This window comes from Carassius auratus, chromosome 32 (genome assembly GCF_003368295.1).
Source record: "Carassius auratus strain Wakin chromosome 32, ASM336829v1, whole genome shotgun sequence".
Classification (NCBI taxonomy): Eukaryota; Metazoa; Chordata; class Actinopteri; order Cypriniformes; family Cyprinidae; genus Carassius; species Carassius auratus.
The window spans coordinates 34,614,816-34,634,677 of NC_039274.1; the positions used below are offsets into that span (position 1 = coordinate 34,614,816).

At 41.2% G+C, this 19,862-nt stretch overlaps 1 protein-coding gene across 6 annotated transcripts in view; it reads left to right on the forward strand.

Annotated features, from left to right (window-relative positions):
* LOC113052303 (probable E3 ubiquitin-protein ligase HERC1) overlaps window positions 1-19,862 on the forward strand; it is a 43,741-nt gene that overhangs the window by 21,978 nt on the left and 1,901 nt on the right. For 3 of the 6 annotated variants that reach the window (XM_026216740.1, XM_026216743.1, XM_026216745.1), the window contains exons 35-75: window positions 82-321; window positions 465-548; window positions 1,755-2,284; window positions 2,533-3,308; window positions 4,176-4,392; window positions 4,485-4,645; window positions 5,347-5,463; window positions 5,573-5,780; window positions 5,900-6,021; window positions 6,851-7,080; window positions 7,454-7,722; window positions 7,811-7,863; window positions 8,030-8,230; window positions 8,396-8,570; window positions 9,406-9,673; window positions 9,772-9,985; window positions 10,319-10,575; window positions 10,653-10,780; window positions 10,865-11,001; window positions 11,792-11,992; window positions 12,085-12,215; window positions 12,335-12,546; window positions 13,210-13,330; window positions 13,440-13,586; window positions 13,715-13,816; window positions 14,189-14,362; window positions 14,486-14,803; window positions 14,916-14,981; window positions 15,096-15,221; window positions 15,299-15,437; window positions 15,518-15,699; window positions 15,819-15,974; window positions 16,238-16,360; window positions 16,480-16,582; window positions 16,702-16,871; window positions 17,003-17,141; window positions 18,386-18,555; window positions 18,641-18,810; window positions 18,928-19,093; window positions 19,194-19,270; window positions 19,358-19,610. In XM_026216740.1, the coding sequence (XP_026072525.1) occupies window positions 82-321; window positions 465-548; window positions 1,755-2,284; window positions 2,533-3,308; window positions 4,176-4,392; window positions 4,485-4,645; window positions 5,347-5,463; window positions 5,573-5,780; window positions 5,900-6,021; window positions 6,851-7,080; window positions 7,454-7,722; window positions 7,811-7,863; window positions 8,030-8,230; window positions 8,396-8,570; window positions 9,406-9,673; window positions 9,772-9,985; window positions 10,319-10,575; window positions 10,653-10,780; window positions 10,865-11,001; window positions 11,792-11,992; window positions 12,085-12,215; window positions 12,335-12,546; window positions 13,210-13,330; window positions 13,440-13,586; window positions 13,715-13,816; window positions 14,189-14,362; window positions 14,486-14,803; window positions 14,916-14,981; window positions 15,096-15,221; window positions 15,299-15,437; window positions 15,518-15,699; window positions 15,819-15,974; window positions 16,238-16,360; window positions 16,480-16,582; window positions 16,702-16,871; window positions 17,003-17,141; window positions 18,386-18,555; window positions 18,641-18,810; window positions 18,928-19,093; window positions 19,194-19,270; window positions 19,358-19,610 (7,833 nt within the window). The remainder of the gene's footprint in view (window positions 1-81; window positions 322-464; window positions 549-1,754; window positions 2,285-2,532; window positions 3,309-4,175; window positions 4,393-4,484; window positions 4,646-5,346; window positions 5,464-5,572; window positions 5,781-5,899; window positions 6,022-6,850; window positions 7,081-7,453; window positions 7,723-7,810; window positions 7,864-8,029; window positions 8,231-8,395; window positions 8,571-9,405; window positions 9,674-9,771; window positions 9,986-10,318; window positions 10,576-10,652; window positions 10,781-10,864; window positions 11,002-11,791; window positions 11,993-12,084; window positions 12,216-12,334; window positions 12,547-13,209; window positions 13,331-13,439; window positions 13,587-13,714; window positions 13,817-14,188; window positions 14,363-14,485; window positions 14,804-14,915; window positions 14,982-15,095; window positions 15,222-15,298; window positions 15,438-15,517; window positions 15,700-15,818; window positions 15,975-16,237; window positions 16,361-16,479; window positions 16,583-16,701; window positions 16,872-17,002; window positions 17,142-18,385; window positions 18,556-18,640; window positions 18,811-18,927; window positions 19,094-19,193; window positions 19,271-19,357; window positions 19,611-19,862) is intronic. The other 3 variants (XM_026216746.1, XM_026216741.1, XM_026216744.1) reach the window with 3 other exon arrangements.

Sequence of the window (19,862 nt, forward strand, 5' to 3'; positions counted from 1 at the left end):
CACTAACATTCAGAAGTTTGGGGGTCAAAACTACAGTAAAAAGTATGTGTGAGTATGAAAGCGTGTATTATTTGTTTTCAGTTCTATATCGTGAAGGAGAATCGTGGAAATGAGGGAACGTGTGTTGGTGTGTCACGCTGGCCTGTGCATGATTTCAACCACCGCACAACAGCCGACATGTGGCTCTACCGCGCTTACAGTGGCAACCTGTACCATAACGGAGAGCAGACCCTCACGCTGTCCAGCTACACACAAGGAGACTACATCACCTGTGTGCTGGACATGGAGGCCAGGACTGTGTGTTTTGGAAAGAACGGAGAGGTGCGGTGCAGCCCACTTACAAAAACAAATATTCAGCCATGTTACTTACTTGCATATCAATAGCTGAGCTGGAATACACATCCTCTTTCATCGACATTCTCATTTCAACTCTCTTTCATCATATGTGCTGAACCATGTGGCAGGAACCCAAACTGGCATTTGAGGATGTCGATGCTGCAGAGCTCTACCCTTGTGTCATGTTCTACAGCAGCAACCCTGGGGAGAAGGTAAGACGCACAAGTGCTGATGTTGATTTAAACTCTGTGATCTTCTGTTTATCTAAAATAATGCTGATGAACTACACTCTTATTGCGCCACCCTAGAGGTGGGCAACATAAACTCAAAATTATATCACATTCATAAAGCTTTTGGGTCAATAACCAAATTATGATGCTTTTTTTAATTTGAATGGTCATACATATTGCTATGAAACAAATGTATGAATGTGCATAATTTTTTCAATACAATTTATAAAGCTTAATATTTTACTTTTTAATTTAATTTTAATTGTATTATTTTTTAAGTATACATGTAATTTACCTTTTTTATTTATTAAAAATATTAAAATTCTATTCTTTTTTATTTCAGATTGAGTTTTATTGCTTCAGCCTAAATTAATTTTTATACCAAGGTAACATTTCAATGTTAGGTCTTTCATTAAATATTATTTTTTTTTGTTTATTTAAGCTTTATTTCAATTAAACAACACATTTATTAATAAGTTTATGATATATATATATATATATATATATATATATATATATATATATATATATATATATATATATATTTTTTAATATATTATACAGACAAAATGAAAAACAAGCAGTCATAAAAGAAAAAAACAATGTCTGCACTTTTTCCTTAGCCACCCCCACCCCCCACCCTAAGAACCCCCCCAGGAGGATTAGAAAAATATCAACAGTCTTTGTATACAATTATACTCAAGATGTACATAAAAATAAAAAAAAGGAAATAAAAAAAGAGAAAGAAATACACACATATACATACAGATATGCATCTAAAACAGTGCACACATATACTAGATCAAATTTTGGTTCAATGTTTACATACCCATGATTTATAAAATTAGTCAGAATCTAGAGATTTTTTTTTTTTTTAATGATTCCTTTAAAATCAAAATAGCAGTTCATAAGAGCTGTGTTTTTTAAACAAATCACTGTTCACATAGGATTTTAGATTTTGCTTGTAAAGCTTAACAGAAACATGTTTTCTTGCTTATATTTTGTCTTATATAATAGTCACTTCAGACTGCAAAGTCTCATTCAGAACTAAAAAATGATGTCTTTTGCTGTGGAAAGTCATATAGCACTGCCATAACAACGATATCAACAAAAATGCATCCAGATTGAGAACTTTCTACTGTTTTCTATATTGGTCTAACCAGTATGTCACCCACCTCTACCCTGCAGGTAAAAATCTGTGAAATGCAGATGAGGGGCACACCACGTGACCTGTTGTCTGGTGACCCAATTTGCAGCCCTGTGGCCACTGTCCTTGCGGAAGCCACTACCCAGCTGTTCCGGATCTTACACCGATCGGAGCGCTGGACTCCAACTATCAACCGCAGCATCCTCCAGCGCCTCCAGCAGATCAGGGGCTGCCTGCGAGAAGGAGCTCCTCCAGCAGGGGCCACCAGACTGCGCAAGAGCCGCTCGGCACAGAGCAGAGAGGAGCAGGATGAGAAGGAGGAAGAGCGAGAGGAGGAGAGAGGGAGAAGCGGACGGCACGCGGCAGCCGAGCTGTCGGAGACACACCTGCGGACGCTGTGCCACCAGGTGTGGCCGGTGTTAGCTGTGATCGGGGGAGTAGATGGTGGGTTAAGGATGGGGGGACGGTGTGTGCACAAGCAGACAGGGAGACATGCCACTCTGCTGGGGGTGGTGAAGGAGGGGAGCACATCAGCTAAGGTGCAGTGGGATGAGGCGGAGATTACCATCAGGTGAGAGATGGGTATCTGTTTGAGTGGTTTATATGAATGTGAAATTGAGGCTTTTACCTCGTTCCTGCTCCCCAGGGCTCTCCTTGCTCTCTTTATCCATATTTCTCCCTCCCTAATCATTTCATTGACTCCTTCCTTTGCATTAGCTCCATGATGTTGCATGTTCCCTGGCCCTCCTCCCTGCTCCCTCACTTTCTCTCTCTGTCTCTTTCTCTCTCTGTTTGGTTTGTCACTCGTTTTCATTGAAGCTTCCCCACTTTTTGGTCGCCCAGTGACACGCCATTGTACAACTTGGAGCCGATCGAGCCTCTACCCTTCGATGTTTCACGTTTCCGCGGACTCACTGCGGCTCTGCTGCTGGACCTCACCGCCCTCGCCAGCCTACAGGACGATGGCTTCAAATCCGCCTCTGGTCGGCGGCACGAGCGGAGACACCGCCACGAACCCCAGGATGAACGAGAGAACGAGTCACGCACCAAACCGAAAGAGGGGGCGGGTGATCTGCGCGTATCTCACAGCTTGGACGAGGTTCGAGCTCATGCGCCACCCAACTCCCGCTCCGAGAGCGAACTGGCTGCCTACACGCAGGATGCCACGCAGCAGACTCCAGCGGAGGGACGGCGCAGGCTACAGGAGATGGTGGGGACGCGCTCGCAGGAGGCGGCTGCGCAGATGGAGGTGCATGCGGTGCAGCTGTCATATCTGTATCTGGGAGCGATGAAGACCCTAAGTGTACTCTTGAGTTGTAGCAAATACGCCGAGCTGCTGCTGATCCCCAAAGTCACACCTGACAGTGGCCATAACGCAGATTGTGCCAGCCCTGGGGTGAGCGTGTGTCAGGAGGAGGCGGAGCTGCGATCGGCTCTGCAGTTTCTGATGCGACACATGGTGAAACGGGCAGTGATGAGGTCGCCCATAAAAAGGGCGCTTGGGCTGGCAGACCTAGAGCGGGCACAAGCTGTGATCTACAAACTGGTGGTCAATAGCCTACTTGAAGAACAGGAAGGCCAGAGACCCAAGACAGGTATATCAGAAAACATAAAACAAACCTGATACACATAAACTGACTGTATCTATACAATAGATTTTTTGGAAGAAGTGTCTTTCTCGCAATGGCTGCATGTATTTGATATGGTAATATGGTAAAGTAATATTGTAAAATATTATTACAATTTAAAATAACTGTTGTATCTATTATAATTTTAAATGTAATTTGTTGGTAAAGCTGATTTTTCAGCAGCCATTACTTTAGTCTTTAGTGTCACATGATCCATCAGAAATCATTCTAATATGCTGATTCGAGAGTAAAAAACTAAACAAAAAAACAGCATTTAATTTAATTGTTTTTGCAACATCTGACACTTTAGACTGATTTAATGCATCCTTTCTGTATAAATGTGTAAATAAATAAAAAAAAGCATGACCCCAAACTTTATACTGGTAGTGTATATAGTCTTAGACTGTACTAAATTTTGCTTATAAGATATGACACCAATGAAATCTTGATAAATTCAGAATTTGCCAGAACTCTGTTGAAAGCTGTTTAAACTCCTTAAGATAAAAAAAAGAAAAAAAATCTCTACTCAATTGAATGCATCTCAATTTCAGCCACTGAAAATGTATTTAATTAATAACCATTTAAAGAAATATTGGGGTGTATATGTAATGTAAAGTCACTTCATTTGACTGAAGATCCATTCAACATTATTAGAAATTTTACATTTTGGTCCAATGGGTCAAGAAGTTTTCTTTAAGACAAGGAATTTTCATCTTGCTTCATCTGTTGCAAGCTATGATTTTATTTTATTTTTTTCATGGCAAAATAGTAGCATTTTTTTCACACTCTCATTTTCAAGAGCCTTGTAAAATATGTGAATGTGTCTGTTTTTAGTGGACACAGAGTGTGAGGAGTTAGAGGGAGACCAACAGTTTCAAACTCCAGTCACCACCTCCCCTTCAGCCTCCAGCAGCACCTCCTTTATGAGCTCCTCCCTGGAGGACACCACCACAGCGACCACACCCGTTACCACAGCCACCACACCTGTCACAGACGCCGAGACAGCACCCGCTTCTGAATCACCTGGAGTAATGCCTCTCAGCCTGCTCAGGTACACACACACACTTTTTCTCTTTGAGAGTGTGTGAACAATTAAACTTTCAGTCTGTGTCATGATTGGTCTGCATGTGCATGTCTGAGCAGACAGATGTTCTCCAGCTACCCGACAACCACCCTTCTTCCAGCACGAAGAGCTCAGACCCCTCCCGTGTCATCACTCCCCACCTCACCGTCAGACGAGCACGGCCGGAGACAGAGCCTCACCTCGCCTGAGTCCCAGCCTGCCAGGACCACCAGCAGGACCGGTACAAATGCATAAAATGTTTGGTTCTTAATTAATAAAATGTGGTCCAAAAGTCTTATAACACATAAGAAATATTATAAAATGTATTATTTAAGTGTTACACTATATATATATATATATATATATGTGTGTGTGTGTGTGTGTGTGTGTGTCAGATTAATTGTGATTAAGTACAAATACGTATATTATGTAAACAAAAACTTTTATTTTGCATGCGATTAATCGTTTGACAGCACTAATATATACGTGTATACTTTTCTGGGATATATATATTGGCAATATACATACAAGTGTGAAATATGTAAATACACCAGAAGTATCCTCTTTTTTTCATCATAACAAATAACAAGAACAGAAAAAAATTAAGAAAATAAATGAAAACACAATGAAAGTACCGTTGAACCTACCCCTAACTCTCCATTTGCATTGCACATTTGTCACATCTGTAAAAATTGTTAAATAAATGTAGAAGTACAGTAAACAATGATAATTAGTACAGGTAGATAATGAAGTAAAATGAAAAAAGTAAAATAATATAAAAAGATTGAACATTTCACTCAAATTAGGATAATGATAATTTTTAATGGAAAAAATGTATTTCATTAGAAAGGCTGTCTTTCAGATCTCTGTACATGATGCTATATCCATTTATACATAGTCCTGTATTAAATAACTGACTGCGTTTTGTTTATTTGCTCCAAGCATTATCAGACCCCAGCAGTCGTCTTTCCACATCTCCACCTCCTCCTGCCATCGCAGTTCCGCTGTTGGAAATGGGTTTCTCGCTCAGACAGATCATGAAAGCTTTGGAAGCAACAGGTAGACACACATTCACTCTCATAGATATGTTTTGTCCAAATTCAGAATTTCAGCTTTTATCCATGTTATCATTTCTGATATTCAGAGTATGTTCTGTGCTGGTCCGTAGGTGCACGTGGTGAGGCAGATGCTCAGAACATCACTGTGCTTGCGATGTGGATGATCGATCACCCAGGCACGGCAGACTCTGATGAAGCTTCAGACCCCTTCTCTGGTGCGGCAGGAGGGGGAAAGAGCACAGAGAGGAGCTATCTGCGCTCACCGGGTGACATCCCCAACGCTGATGCTGCAGAGATGGAGGAGGGATTCAGTGAGAGGTATACTACCTACAGAATGTATGGCATGACATACTTTTTGTTGCATGAGTGTAAGAAAACAGTGTGTAGCTTAATTTTTGTTGACCATTTATCATTCTGTTACTTCTCTCTCTCTCTAGTCCTGAAGGTCTTGATCAAGATTTGGGCTCTTCCTCTGCCGGCCCTACTCCCAGAGGACGCTCTGCAGCCAGCAGGAAGCACCGCTTTGACCTGGCCGCACGTACTTTACTAGCTCGTGCAGGTAAACTCTAGGAATCTCCAATGTTACCTTTTCTAAATCAACTAGTCAGTGGCTTATCTGAACTAGTCAATAAATCGCTTTCAATGAAGTACTGTATAACTAGGCTTTTAGGTTCATATTACCCTGAGCAACATCTATTAATTGAATAATCAGTACGTGCTAAAATATTAAGGAGTATGCTGTTTTAAATAAGAGAAATGTTTCTTGAGCATCAAATAAATGCATATTTGAATGATTTCTGAAGGATCATGTGACACTGAAGACTGGAGTAAAGGCTGCTGAAAATTCAGCTTTGTCATCAAAAGAAATTCATTTTGAAATATATTAAAACAGATATCAGTTATTTTACATTTTAATAATGTTTCACTTTTATGCAGTCTTGGTGAGCATAAGAGACTTCAAGACCTTAAAAAAAATTATTAATGTCCCAAACTTTTTAAGATCAAGGTTAGTCTGCTTCGGTTCTGGAGGGCCACTGTCCTGCAGAGTTTAGTTCCATCCCTAATACACACACATTCTTGTACTTTTCAAGCAATGGTAAAGACACAGGTTAGTTTTTCAGTTGTTTGATGGAGGTGAAGTCTGCAGGACAAGACTGGAGTTGCCTATCCCTGGTTTAGACAGAAAGACAATTTATACATTTTTAATTTTATAATGAAGGAAAAAAGTGAAAAGTAGTTAAACTTGTCACCTTCACTGACTTGTCGGTCAGCAAGTCGGCCATCACAACCTGTACACAGACAAACCAATTCAATTTAGAAGAATCATGACAAAAAAAAAAAAAAAACCGAATACAAACTCCACACTAACGTTGTGTTTTGTTGTGTAGCTGGATTGTACCGCTCAGTACAGGCTCATCGAACCCAAGCCCGTCGAGAAGGTTCTGGACTGCAGCAGGAGCCTGGGCCTCTCGGGGCGCTGTACGACTTCAATTTGGATGAAGAGTTGGAGCTCGATTTGGATCAGGAAGCCATGGAGGCCATGTTCACCCAGGAGCTTGCATCCGATTCCGACATTCTGGGAATGTGGATCCCGGAGGTATTGGACTGGCCAACATGGGTGTGTGTGACAGCAGTCTGGGGCTGCCGCTGCTTTACTACTCACCTTTAACCCCTGCACGGCTGTCCACACAAACTCACACCTACACATTCGTTCAAGAACACAAATATTGTACTTGCATATTGTCTGCTCACTCGCATCCTCATATTGGACACAGACAAACATCTGCTAAAGCACAGCAGCTCTCTCACTCTCACTAACACTGGTGCATGTTTTGCCAGCACAGTACAGAAGCTGCAAATGCATTCTGGGATGCTTGAGTCCTGATCCATGTTCCATTGACTTTCATTAATTTCAATTCTTCACATATACGCAACTTGCTCTCCCATCTGACCGCAGTTGTGTGGTTTTGTCGTGTTTGCTTTTGTGTTAGCATGTGTGTGAGTCAGAGGACCGTGATGAGGCGGTCGTGTGTGAGCTGTGCGGGGTCAGCGTGTCCAGTTTCAACCAACACATGAAGAAGAGTCATCCGGGATGCGGTCGCAGTGCCAATCGCCAGGGGTACCGCAGCAATGGCTCTTATGTTGACGGCTGGTTCGGAGGAGAGTGTGGAAGTGGAAATCCCTATTATCTGCTCTGTGGCAGCTGCAGAGAGAAATACCTTAACATGAAGAGCAAGATCAAAGGTCCACTGCCTGAGAGGTGAGAATAAGAGTTTGCATGCATGCGTTGACATTGCTGAATTCACATGAATCTGACATTTTTTTTTTTACTAATCTCTGTTTTTCAGGTATAAAGGTCAAGCACCAGACCTTCTGGGAAAGCAAGACAGTGTGTATGAAGGTACTAAAAGTGTCCACATGCAAAATATACCTATAAAAATCAAAACCATAATGCAGCCAGTGTATTAAAAACACAGAAAATGCATGTAAAGTTTGTTAGAATTATTAGCAGCCACTACAAACTGTGTGTTTTGATCAGTGTGTCTAAATACACATTTGTCCTGCAGAAGACTGGGACATGTTGGATGTAGACGATGCAGAGCGTCTGACGGGTGAGGAGGAGTTCGAGTTGCTCTCTGCTCCACTGGGTCTTAGTGAACGCAGGCCCGTCCCCGAGGCCGTCCATTTTCCAGACACTGACCCTCTCGGAGCTTCTGTTGCCATGGTCACTGCAACCAACAGCATGGAGGAGACTCTCTTGCAGATAGGTACAATAAAAACACCAACGTGATGGTGAGAATCTGCCACTGTAGGGGTTCAGAGTATGCATCGTGGTTTAAAATGCCTGTAATTTTACCAATACTGTCTAGGATTTGTATATGTGTGTGTGTGTATCTCTATGCATTAGTAATGAATGCTCCGTCTGTCTATAGGTTGCCAGAGCTCAGTGGATAAGAGCTCATCAGGTCGCTTGTCTTTGGGGGAGCAGGCGTCCGGTCTGCAGACGCCTGCTGATCGCCTGGTGGCTCTGAGAAGAGTCACTGCCGCTGCACAAGTCCTGTTAGCCAGAACAATGGTCATGAGGGCGCTGTCCCTGCTGTCAGTTAGGTTCGTGTGTCTACTGATGTGTCTGTTTATAAATTTGATTTAATTGCAATTTGCAATATTAAAGTGTTACATTTTTTTAAGCTTCAGGTTTGCTGTGCTCATTTTCTAGGGCTTCACAATTTAGCCAAATATTTTGATTAGCTATATGACTATTATAATATTATTGATATTACTGCTACTATTACTACTACTACTAATTATTATTAACAATAATAATATCATTATGATTATCATTACCAAATAGAAATATTAAAATAGTGTTAATTTCTCCGTAAAATAAACTAAAGTATTAAGAAAAGGTAATAAAATATGAATGATTTGTATTTTCCACTTTATAGTAATTTATGATGTCTTAATTTCTTCATTTAAAATGTTGAATCATTGCACTTTTATTATAAAAAACAGGGAAACCTTAAAACCTCTCTTTTATTTACAATTTAATTTCATTTACTTTTATTTTCTCATTGCAAGAAGGTTCCCAAATTCACATTATAAGTGATCCAAACTCCGAGCAGATGCAGAGATGAGTTTATGTGGATCTGCTCACCTTTGAAATAACACAATGCCTCAACCAGTGTTTTTATCAGGCTCCCATGCTTAGATTCAGTCATATCACTTGAATGGCAAGGAATAGGTCCTTTTCTATGCTATTAAAGTGAGATAACTGAACATAAATACAGAGTCCTGATAAAAATGCTCATTCTAGACGAAAATATCACTTAGAAGCTTTTTCAACTGGACTCTTCATACATATATATATATATATATATATATATATATATATATATATATATATGTGTGTGTTTGTTTGCTAACTCATATTTCTGCTCTCTAGTGGCTCTAGTTGCAGTCTAGCAGCAGGATTGGAGTCTCTGGGCTTGACGGACATTAGGACTCTGGTGCGTCTGATGTGTTTGGCTGCCGCAGGTAGAGCTGGACTTTCCACAGGCCTTACATTAGGCCCTGGATCCTCTGAGCGCCCACGAGGGGCTAGCAAGCCCACCAAACCCATCTCTTGTTTGGCGTACCTCAGTACTGCCGTTGGCTGTCTGGCATCGAACAGCCCCACCGCTGCCAAACTCCTGGTCCAGCTGTGCACTCAGGTAGACAGATGGTCTCATGAATGGCGAATAAACAGAGAGACAACAAAAAGCGTAAACAAAACTATTTACATATCTCTCCCTGCCTCATTTTCCTCTAGAATCTGATATCAGCTGCCACCGGGATGAATCTGACCACGGTAGATGATCCAATCCAGAGGAAGTTCTTGCCCAGTTTCCTGAGGGGAGTGGCAGAAGAAAACAAGCTGGTGACGTCGCCCAATTTTGTGGTGACTCAGGCGCTGGTAGCTCTGCTTGCCGATAAAGGTGCCAGGCTTCGACACGGCTACGACAAGGCTGAACTTGAAAAAAGAGGTTAGTTAACATCTAGCCAGCCGCTTGAGAATGCCGCACATTATTTACTTATTTGTGTTGTTGTTTTTTTGTGATTTATTTTGTTTTGTTCAGTTAAATCTCATAAATCTGATTTGATGTGTTTTATTTTGGCAGCAGATGCATTGTTAGATGAAGCTTTGTTGTGTTGCAACCTAAAAAACCACAATCTTCGACCACCAAAATCAGCCATTTTAATTTTTGTTTGTTTTTTTCTCATTGTGTGTGTTTGTGTGTTTGTGTACCCATCTATGGGCACGTGTGTGTGTGTTTATCTCGCTTGCGGCCTGGCTTTGCTCTGCTCGGTCGTCACAGGGTTAATGTCGCCTCTCTATGCCCACCTCTTCTGTGCCCCCCTTGCTGTAGGCCCATTGGAGCTGGCAAATGCGCTGGCGGCGTGCTGCCTCTCATCTCGGCTCTCGTCACAGCACCGCCAATGGGCCGCGCAGCAGCTGGTGCGCACACTGGCGGCTCACGACCGAGACAACCAGAGCCGCCCGCAGACTTTCACTGACGTTGCAGGAGACCTGCGGAAGTGGTCCACATTCAGACTCGAGGCCCACCAGAGCAGGGTATGATTCCCCCAGCGGCATGTGTGTGTTGTTTAAACAGCACTGGAATAGTTTCTGAGTCATTTTGTCTCTTGTAGGTGATCACATCTGGGTGGTGTAGTAAAAAAGGCCTTCTGGCAACTAGCGGGAATGATGGGACGGTCCGCATTTGGAATGTGACCAAAAACCTGTACACCCTGCAGCACACATGTGTCTTTAATAAAGGGTGAGTTCCTCTCTTTCTCTTAAATAGGCCTGTTTTTCACCAACTCAAATGTGATGTTTCTGATCTTTTTTTGTCTGTCTTCAGAGATGACACTTCGGAGGAGTGTATGGGTAATCTGGGGTCTCCAGGCGATCCAAACTTGGCCTCAATGGCTTGGAGTGTCAGTGGGAAGTACCTGGCTGCAGCCATGGAAAAAATAGTGAACATTTGGCAAGTCAATGGTGAGTCGCTCACCATCACAATATATATTAATTTTCACAAGTTTGGCAGATGTTATTCTACATTACATTAGCCTTCAGTGTCACACGATGCTTCAGAAATAATTCTAATATGCTGAATTGGTACTCACGAAACAATTATTATTATGAATGTTTCAAGATTCTTTGATTAACGGAAAGTTTGAAAGAACAGCATTTATTTGACACTTATTATTCAGTAATATCATCGATGATGGCAATGACATTATCAATTGTGAATTAAATATGAACTAAATTGAGCCGAGTAATGCCATAATTGTTTCTGCTTTAAAGCTCAAATGTTTTTTCAAAATTTATGAATTTTGCAACATCGACACTAATTGAACTGCGAAATAAATCAACACTGAACTGATGAATCAACATTACAGTTATTGAACTGGACTGACTGGAGCTTAATAATTACATTGTCTTGCTACAGCTGCTTTTTTATAGCAGAATTTGTCTCATTTTGCATCATTGATTCTTATACGTGTTTAATACTATGATACAGCTTTAAATAAATGTAGTTTTAAATTTAGCTTTAAAGAAATAAAATCAGTTTTTTTCATAATGTACATTTTAATGTTGTAATGCCTAAATTCACTTGTAGTAGTTTAAACAACTGATAGTGATTCTCAGTATTTTTAAAATGTAATACTTTATATACATTTTAATATCATACATTTTTTAGTTATAACATGCTTATTGGGTTATAAATAGCAGACAGAATATGAATATTGGCACATCCTCAGTGTTGTGTTTTTTTACACACAAGGTGGGAAGGCCTTGTTGGACCTGCAGCCTCACTGGGTGTCATCGTTAGCTTGGCCAGAAGAGGAGGCAGGGTCTCTGTGGAGCGGGGAGCCTCGAGAGCTCCTGTTGGTGGGACGCATGGATGGGACACTGGGACTTCTCGAGGTTCTTGACGATTCTGATTTGCAGAGAACTGAACTCCAGCACTGCTACAGGAAAGATGGTACTCACAGTTTTTATGAAACTGTAAACTGTAAAGAATAGCTTCGGAAACGTTTAGGTGTGTGTATCATTGTTTGGTGCTCTTCTCTACAGTGGCTGTGATGCAGATTGCATGGTACAGTGAGGATCGTCCCTTTGCAGTTGGATACGCTGATGGAAGGCTTCTAATTGGCTCTAAGGAGCCTTCAGAGAATGGATCTGTGGTGGTTATTGATGCCCACAAGGTTAGTCGTCATCACACATACATAAGCCTAAGCATAACATAGTTTCACACATTCTTGTCTGTAACGTGCCTTCATCGACAGTTAATTCTGTGTTCTCTCTTTGTGTGCTATGACTGTAGGAAAGCATCAGTTCATTGCGCTGGGCTCCTGGTGGGCAAGTGCTACTAAGCTGTGCTAAAGAGGAGATTGTGCGTTTATGGACAGGGTCAGAGACAGGTTTGGGTCAAAGCTGGACATGTCTGCAAAGTATCACCCATCCTGCTGTTGTCAATGCTGTTGCCTGGTGCAGCCTGCCCGGTCAGGGACCTAAACCGCTCAACATGTTTGCCACGTACGTCCAGACACCGTGTACTCTCATACATGAGAGAACTACATCCAGTTTTGCTTTAACTAGAGAAATTGAAAGACTCAAGAAACTTTTCTTACAATCGGTGTTGCTTTTTAATATTTTTGTGGAAACCATGCTACCTGTTTAATGATTATTTGATAAATGAGGTCAAAAGAACAGCATTTATTTTATATATAAATGTTTTGTAACAATGTGAACGTCTTTCATTTTATTCCATCTTTGCTGAATATAAGTATTTATTTCTTGATTTTTAAATCCTACTGACCCCAAACATTTTAACTAGTTCAAAAACTGTTAATAAATGTATGGTTTTCTTTTAAAATGATGCAAAATGTTACGGCCTGGTGTACAAGTGATACTTTTTTTTCAGTTTAACAGCAAATAATCATTCTTCAAATTTTAATGATTAATGTTACTGTTTTTGATTTCTTTTTGGTGAATTTGTTTCATTGCAAAGCACATGATTTTCCCATTCCATAAATCAAAATTCAGTTTGTTAGTCCTTTTTATAAGTCAACAAGGGTGTAACTTTATATTTATTTTCACCTTTTATTTAATAAGTGTGCATTGTCAAATATGTCTATAACCTAAATTAAGAATATGATTATAAAAAACATTGAGGGACTAAAAAAATCTTTGTCACAGATGCTGTCAGAATGGTCTTGTAACTGTATGGACGGTACCACAGGACCCTTCGTCATACTCACAGTCCAGCACTGCCTGCCCTGATGCCTTGTGGGAATCAGAATTCAAATCCAAACTGATGGTAACATGTCCATACACATGAGCAAAAAAATACCTTTGAATGCTTTGCTGTTTGTGCTTCCTTATCAGTTAGTATTTGTTTATGTGTGACTTCCCTGGTCTCTGTCCAGCTGGACCCCCAGCGGTGTGAAGGAGCAGTGTGTGTGTTCCAGCTGCAGGGTCACATGACTCCTGTGCGGACAGTAGCGTTCAGTCCAGATGGGCTTGCTCTTGTGTCTGGAGGAGTTGGTGGACTTTTGAACATCTGGTCTTTGCGGGTCAGTGTCTACCATAGACACACACTTCACAAATGCACACAGGCTAACTTACAGTCCTAACAATCAAACTTCAAAGGATTCACTATAGTGTGTTCATGACGTTTGTGTGTGTGTGTTTATATGTGAAGGATGGATCAGTGCTGCAGACGGTAGTTGCTGGATCAGGAGCAATTCACAGCACAGTTTGGATCCCTGACGTGGGGGTAGCCGTTTGCTCTAATCGCTCAAAGGTAAAAGAATCCCAAATGTTTCATTTCTAGATGATTTTCATTTGTTTTGATTAGTTTTTCTTCTAAAAAAAATCTAAAACTTTTTTTATATATAAATAAAGCAGACATAACACGTATATCATAATCAAATATAAATAAAATAGGTAAGTAAAATGTATTTTGAAAAAAAAATACTTTTACTAACATTAGCATCTGATTTAATCTTTAACGGAAAACAGTAGTAGGGTGGTTAAGGGGCAGTTACTCTGTATTCAGTTTTTTAACATACATTTAAATTATTTTCTTAAATTATAAATGTTTCGATTGGTGCCCATTTCTGTTGAAAATATTCAGAAAAGATGTTAATTAATAAGAAATATATTTGTTCTGCAGGATGTGCTGGTCGTTAGTAGCTCATCAGAGTCCATGTCAACCAATCACGTGTTAGCAACTTGTCGCATGGCACTAAAAAAGCAGGGTGTTGTGGGACTGAGCATGGCTCCGTGCATGAGAGCCTTCCTGGAGAGACTTCCCATAATGCTTCAGGAGCAATATGCATATGAGAAGGTACACAAAACTACTAATTTTGATATCACTTTAGCAAATACTGTTCATGTAAAAATGCAAAACATAGGGACATTGTTGAGGTGACTTCCTGTTGGTAATACCTGGTTTATTTGTGTGTTTCAGCCTCATGTGGTGTGCGGAGAGCAGCTCGTCCACAGTTCTTACATGCAGTGTCTGTCGTCTCTAGCTGTGGGTCTGCAGCTGGACGCTCTGCTGTGTCACCCTCCTGTCCCACCTCACCTGGCCCACTGCCAACCTGAAACTGGCTCCTCCTCCACCTCCACCCCCGTCTCCTGGGCCAACAGTGAGTGGGCGTGGCTTCACTGCTTCTCCACCACTGTCAAAACAGCTGAAGCCCTCGCACGTGGACACACCTTTCCAGAGTCTTTCATCGTCCCAGACCTGGAGCCTGTGGCCAAAGACAAACTGGCACTGCTTATGGTGAGAGAAAGAACACACAAATGTCCTGCAGATTAATCTGACATGCTAAATGATTTAATTGTGAAAAACTGCTGTTCATGATGATCACAGTGTTTTTCATAATTGCGCACAGGACAACAGCAAGTGGGTGAATGGGCTGGATGAGCAGATCATGTCATGGGCCACTTCCAGACCAGAGGTAAAACATTCACGAATGTATTATTATATAGTAAGATATTATATTTTATCTAAATAATAAATATTACATAACAAGAGATTTTTAAAGGTTTTGAACTTTTTTATGTTTTTTAAGGACTGGCATCTTGGAGGGAAGTGTGATGTGTTTTTATGGGGTGCTGGCAGGCATGGGCAGCTCGCCGAAGCTGGGCGAAACATTCTGGTTCCGGCACTGGCTCCCTCTTTTTCTCAGGCCCAACAGGTATGAGTGTATATAATCACTTTTTTTTTTTTTTTTTTTTTTACAAATTAATTTTATTTATTCATTTTTTTCGTCAGGTTGTTTGTGGGCAGAACTGCACATTTGTGATCCAGGCTAACGGGACAGTGTCTGCATGTGGCGAGGGCAGTTACGGCCGCCTCGGACAAGGAAATTCAGACGATCTGCACGTCCTCACTGTCATATCGGCTCTGCAAGGCATGCTGCAATCACACACAAACTTTCTCTAATACATTACAATACCCTGAAAACAGCAAGTGTGATGTGTGTTTGGGCAGGCTTTGTGGTGACCCAGCTAGTAACGTCCTGTGGGTCTGATGGCCATTCGATGGCTCTAACTGAGAGCAGCGAGGTGTTCAGTTGGGGAGATGGAGATTACGGAAAACTGGGACACGGTAACAGTGACAGACAGCGCAGGCCGCGGCAGATAGAGGCGCTGCAGGGAGAAGAGGTGGTCCAGGTCAGAAAAAGTCACATTCACCTCACTCCTAAACGCACCCAGATGCCTCTCCAGTTCTTTCTGTGAGGAGTATATGATGAAGTTTGTGTAAGTTCATCCGATGATGTGTTTGTGTTCAGATGTCGTGTGGATTTAAACACTCGGCGGTGGTGACTGCAGATGGAAAGCTCTTCTCCTTTGGTAATGGAGATTATGGCAGACTGGGACTTGGAAACACCTCTAACAAAAAGTTACCAGAGAGAGTCAGTGCACTGGAGGGACACCAGGTTGGGCAGGTAAGAAAATTCTTCACACAGTGCCTTTAAAAAAAAAAAATGTATTGTTTGTATTATTATATATAAAATTGTATATAGTTAATATATTAAGAATAAATCAATGAAGGCTTTTAATTATCCTCTTTTTCTTATGTAAATAACTGTTGTAAATTTCCAAGTTTAAATTAGTATTAGATATTGAATCCCAGATTTTCATTGTGGACTCTTGAACAGCCTCTGCACACTATTTTCTTTGATGTTTATGGTGTCATGGTTGTGTGAAGGTTGCTTGTGGGCTGAATCACACTTTGGCAGTATCGGCTGATGGAATGACCGTCTGGGCGTTTGGAGATGGAGACTATGGTAAACTGGGACTGGGAAACTCTACAGCCAAATCCTCCCCACAGGTACGACTACTGACACGTTTATGTGACGACACCGTCACAAGCATATACAATTAAACATCACATGTCATAAACCAAACTCTTGGTCTTCGCTAAATTGAGTCTGTGGGTTTATTTTATAGAAAGTGGATGTTTTGTGTGGAATTGGAATAAAGAAGGTGGCGTGTGGCACACAGTTCTCTATTGCTCTAACCAAAGATGGAAACGTGTACACGTTTGGGCAGGGTAAGCCATCCGCAGACATATGTGTCTCAGGGAGAAGCTTCTCACTAATATAAACTGTTTGCTGAATGTTAAAGCAAGTCTAGTGTTTTTATTGAATTGTTTTTGCTATAATGCGACAGATCGCTTGATTGGTCTACCAGAGGGTCGAGCACGAAATCATAACCGGCCTCAGCAGGTCCCTGCTTTAATGGCCATGTTCATAGAGGATGTGGCTGTTGGAGCCGAACACACGCTTGCTCTCTCATCAACTGGAGATGTTTATGCCTGGGGGAGCAACTCAGAGGGACAGGTGTGTGATTACTGGGAGGAGGGCGTTAACAAACTAATTATGTTTCTCATTTTCCATTGCTTTTATGTAACATCTGGACAATAGCATGAAAATGTATCAGTTTGTGTTTTTGTCAATTTTTTTTTTATTAGCTGGGCTTGGGCCACACCAACCATGTCAGAGAGCCGACCCTCATCAGTGCTTTACAAGGCAAAAACATCCAGCAGATATCTGCAGGCCGCTGCCACAGTGCAGCATGGACTGTACCTCCTGTACCGCCACGTGCTCCAGGTACACATTTATTATTATTATTATTATTATTGTTATTAGAATATGATTATTATTCAGTATTATTGTATATTCGATATAGAGATATATATTTTTTATTGTTTTCAAGTTGGCAGTGGAATGAGGACATCAAAAAAAAAAAAATTGTGTATTTGTGTGTGTGTGTATGTTTTTTGATGTCCTCATCCCACTGCCAATTTGAAACTCATAAGTCACCCTCCCCTTGTAATACCTGTCATACTCATGTCATTATACAAAGTTGTGTACTGATATGTCACAAAAACATGCGCGCACACACGCACACATTTATGTATTCTATTTCTGTAATTATTAATATTTTGTAAGCCTGTAAGCCTTTATTTTCAGGCTTTAGTTGTATTACACTTAAGGTCATAAAAAGTCTTAAATGGTTCAAGAATGTCTTTATCATTTCAAGAGATCTTAAATTTGTGGACGGGAAGACAAGAATTGCAGTGTGTCTTAATGTGCCGATTAAACTTTTAAAATGCTTTGATTTCATTAAATATGAGCGCTGCACATTTCAAAGTAGCAAGCTGTTGTATACTGTGGTTAACGGGAAAAAACCCTATATTTCTGCCATTTCGAAAGCGCCTCCTGTTGGCAGATAATAAATGTGCATTTTCAATCAGCCCGTCTGCCATTATTTTCCAGACCTATGGGAAAATCTACCATTAATTTTATGCAGCAAACACGCAGTTGTAAATGTCAGTTGGTGGATTGACAAGAAGCTAATGCATTATACAAATCTAAGCAATTAAGACCCTAAGACATATAATATGTGCTTTTGACTTTTGAATCACTTTTCTTATAAATGATTTAGAGGCTCAAATGTGAAGTTTATCATTGAATAAAAATATTGCTTTTGTGGAAACCTGTATCTGAACTGTAAATCATGCTTTTACAGTTATTTTACGGTTTAATATGTTAACATACAGACATTGCCCTATCCCGCTCATATGGTATTCATTTAATTTGTGTAGGTCTTAAAAAAGGTCTTAAAAAGTCTTCAGTTTGATTTACAAAAAAAATAAAAATAATACAGCAGATTTTGCATAAATAAAAATCTTCACATTTGTATATTTACTTAAAAATCCCTAAATGGAGGGAAAAATAAAATGCACAGTAATCACAGTTATTTCTGAAAATCATAATTAAACTCAATGATTATATAAAATCGCATGTAGCTGTGATGATCAGTTGTTGAGATGGAGTGTTTGTGTGTTCAGGTTCGTCAGTGCCTCTGCAGCTGGGCTTGCCCCTGTGTGTGCCTCCTCAGTACAGTGCCCTGAGAGAGGTCAGTATGGAGGCTCTGAGAGCCCGACTGCGCCTGCTCTACCACTTCTCTGACCTCATGTACTCCTCATGGAGACTGCTGAACCTCAGTCCCAACAACCAGGTATACACCCACTTAAACCCAATCATATTGTCTCTTTACTCTGAGGCTGTTGGGGGAAAAAAATCATGAATTATTTGTGTTTCAGAGCTGCACGTCCCGCTATAATGCAGGTACGTGGGGTATAGTCCAGGGTCAGCTGAGGCCCCTGCTGGCCCCTAGGGTTTACACACTGCCCATGGTGCGCTCTATCGGGAAGACCATGGTGCAGGGGAAGAACTACGGCCCACAGATCACAGTCAAAAGAATCTCTACACGGTCAGTCAGGCTCAGAGTTGCAGCCAGAACACTGGAGACATTCTCTGCCTCATTTGCATTCGAGATAAAACATAAGAACTTCTTAAATGTTTATTTTGTTTTGTCTTGTTTTCTCAGAGGAAGGAAGTGTAAGCCCATATTTGTGCAGATTGCCAGGCAGGTTGTGAAACTAAACGCATCTGATCTGAGGCTGCCGTCACGAGCTTGGAAAGTCAAGCTTGTGGGAGAGGGGGCAGATGATGCCGGAGGGGTGTTTGACGACACAATCACGGAGATGTGCCAGGTAGGGCGATACTGAGGGAAATGTGTATATGATCTCAGTATGGCGCAGCCTTATGAAAAATGACAAGAGCGTTATAGTGGTGCATGTCGCTCTGTTGTAGGAGCTGGAGACAGGAGTGGTGGATCTTCTCATCCCTTCTCCCAACGCCGCAGCAGAGGTGGGCTACAACCGAGACAGGTGAGCACCGACAGTCAGTTGTCTGAATATGGTTTTCCACCAAACTTATAAACTGATCAGGTTTTCTTGATCTTTGTGTGTCTTCAGGTTCTTGCTGAACCCCTCAGCCTGTCTGGAAGAGCACCTGCTCCAGTTCAAGTTCTTGGGTATTCTGATGGGAGTGGCCATCCGCACGAAGAAGCCTCTAGATCTGCATCTCGCTCCAATGGTGTGGAAGCAGCTGTGCTGTATTCCTCTCACCCTTGAAGATCTGGAGGAGGTGGACCTGCTGTATGTACAGACCCTCAGCAGCATCTTACACCTGGAGGACAGTGGCATCACAGAGCAGAACTTCCATGAGGTGCTGTGGACTCCCATAAAATACTTGTTTTTACTTTACGTTTCCCTTCGAGGATAGTATAAGGAATTATTTACTCGGTCTAGCTCAGTGGATCTTAAGCAGGGGGCTTCAACATAGTTCCAAGGGGCCCCAATGTGGTTTTGAATGACTCAAAATAAAACTAAATATGCTTTTAAAATAAGTTTTAAAAAAATCTGATTTAAGCTGAACTCGTATGTCTTATTTGAATCTGTTCCCTCAACAACTTTTATT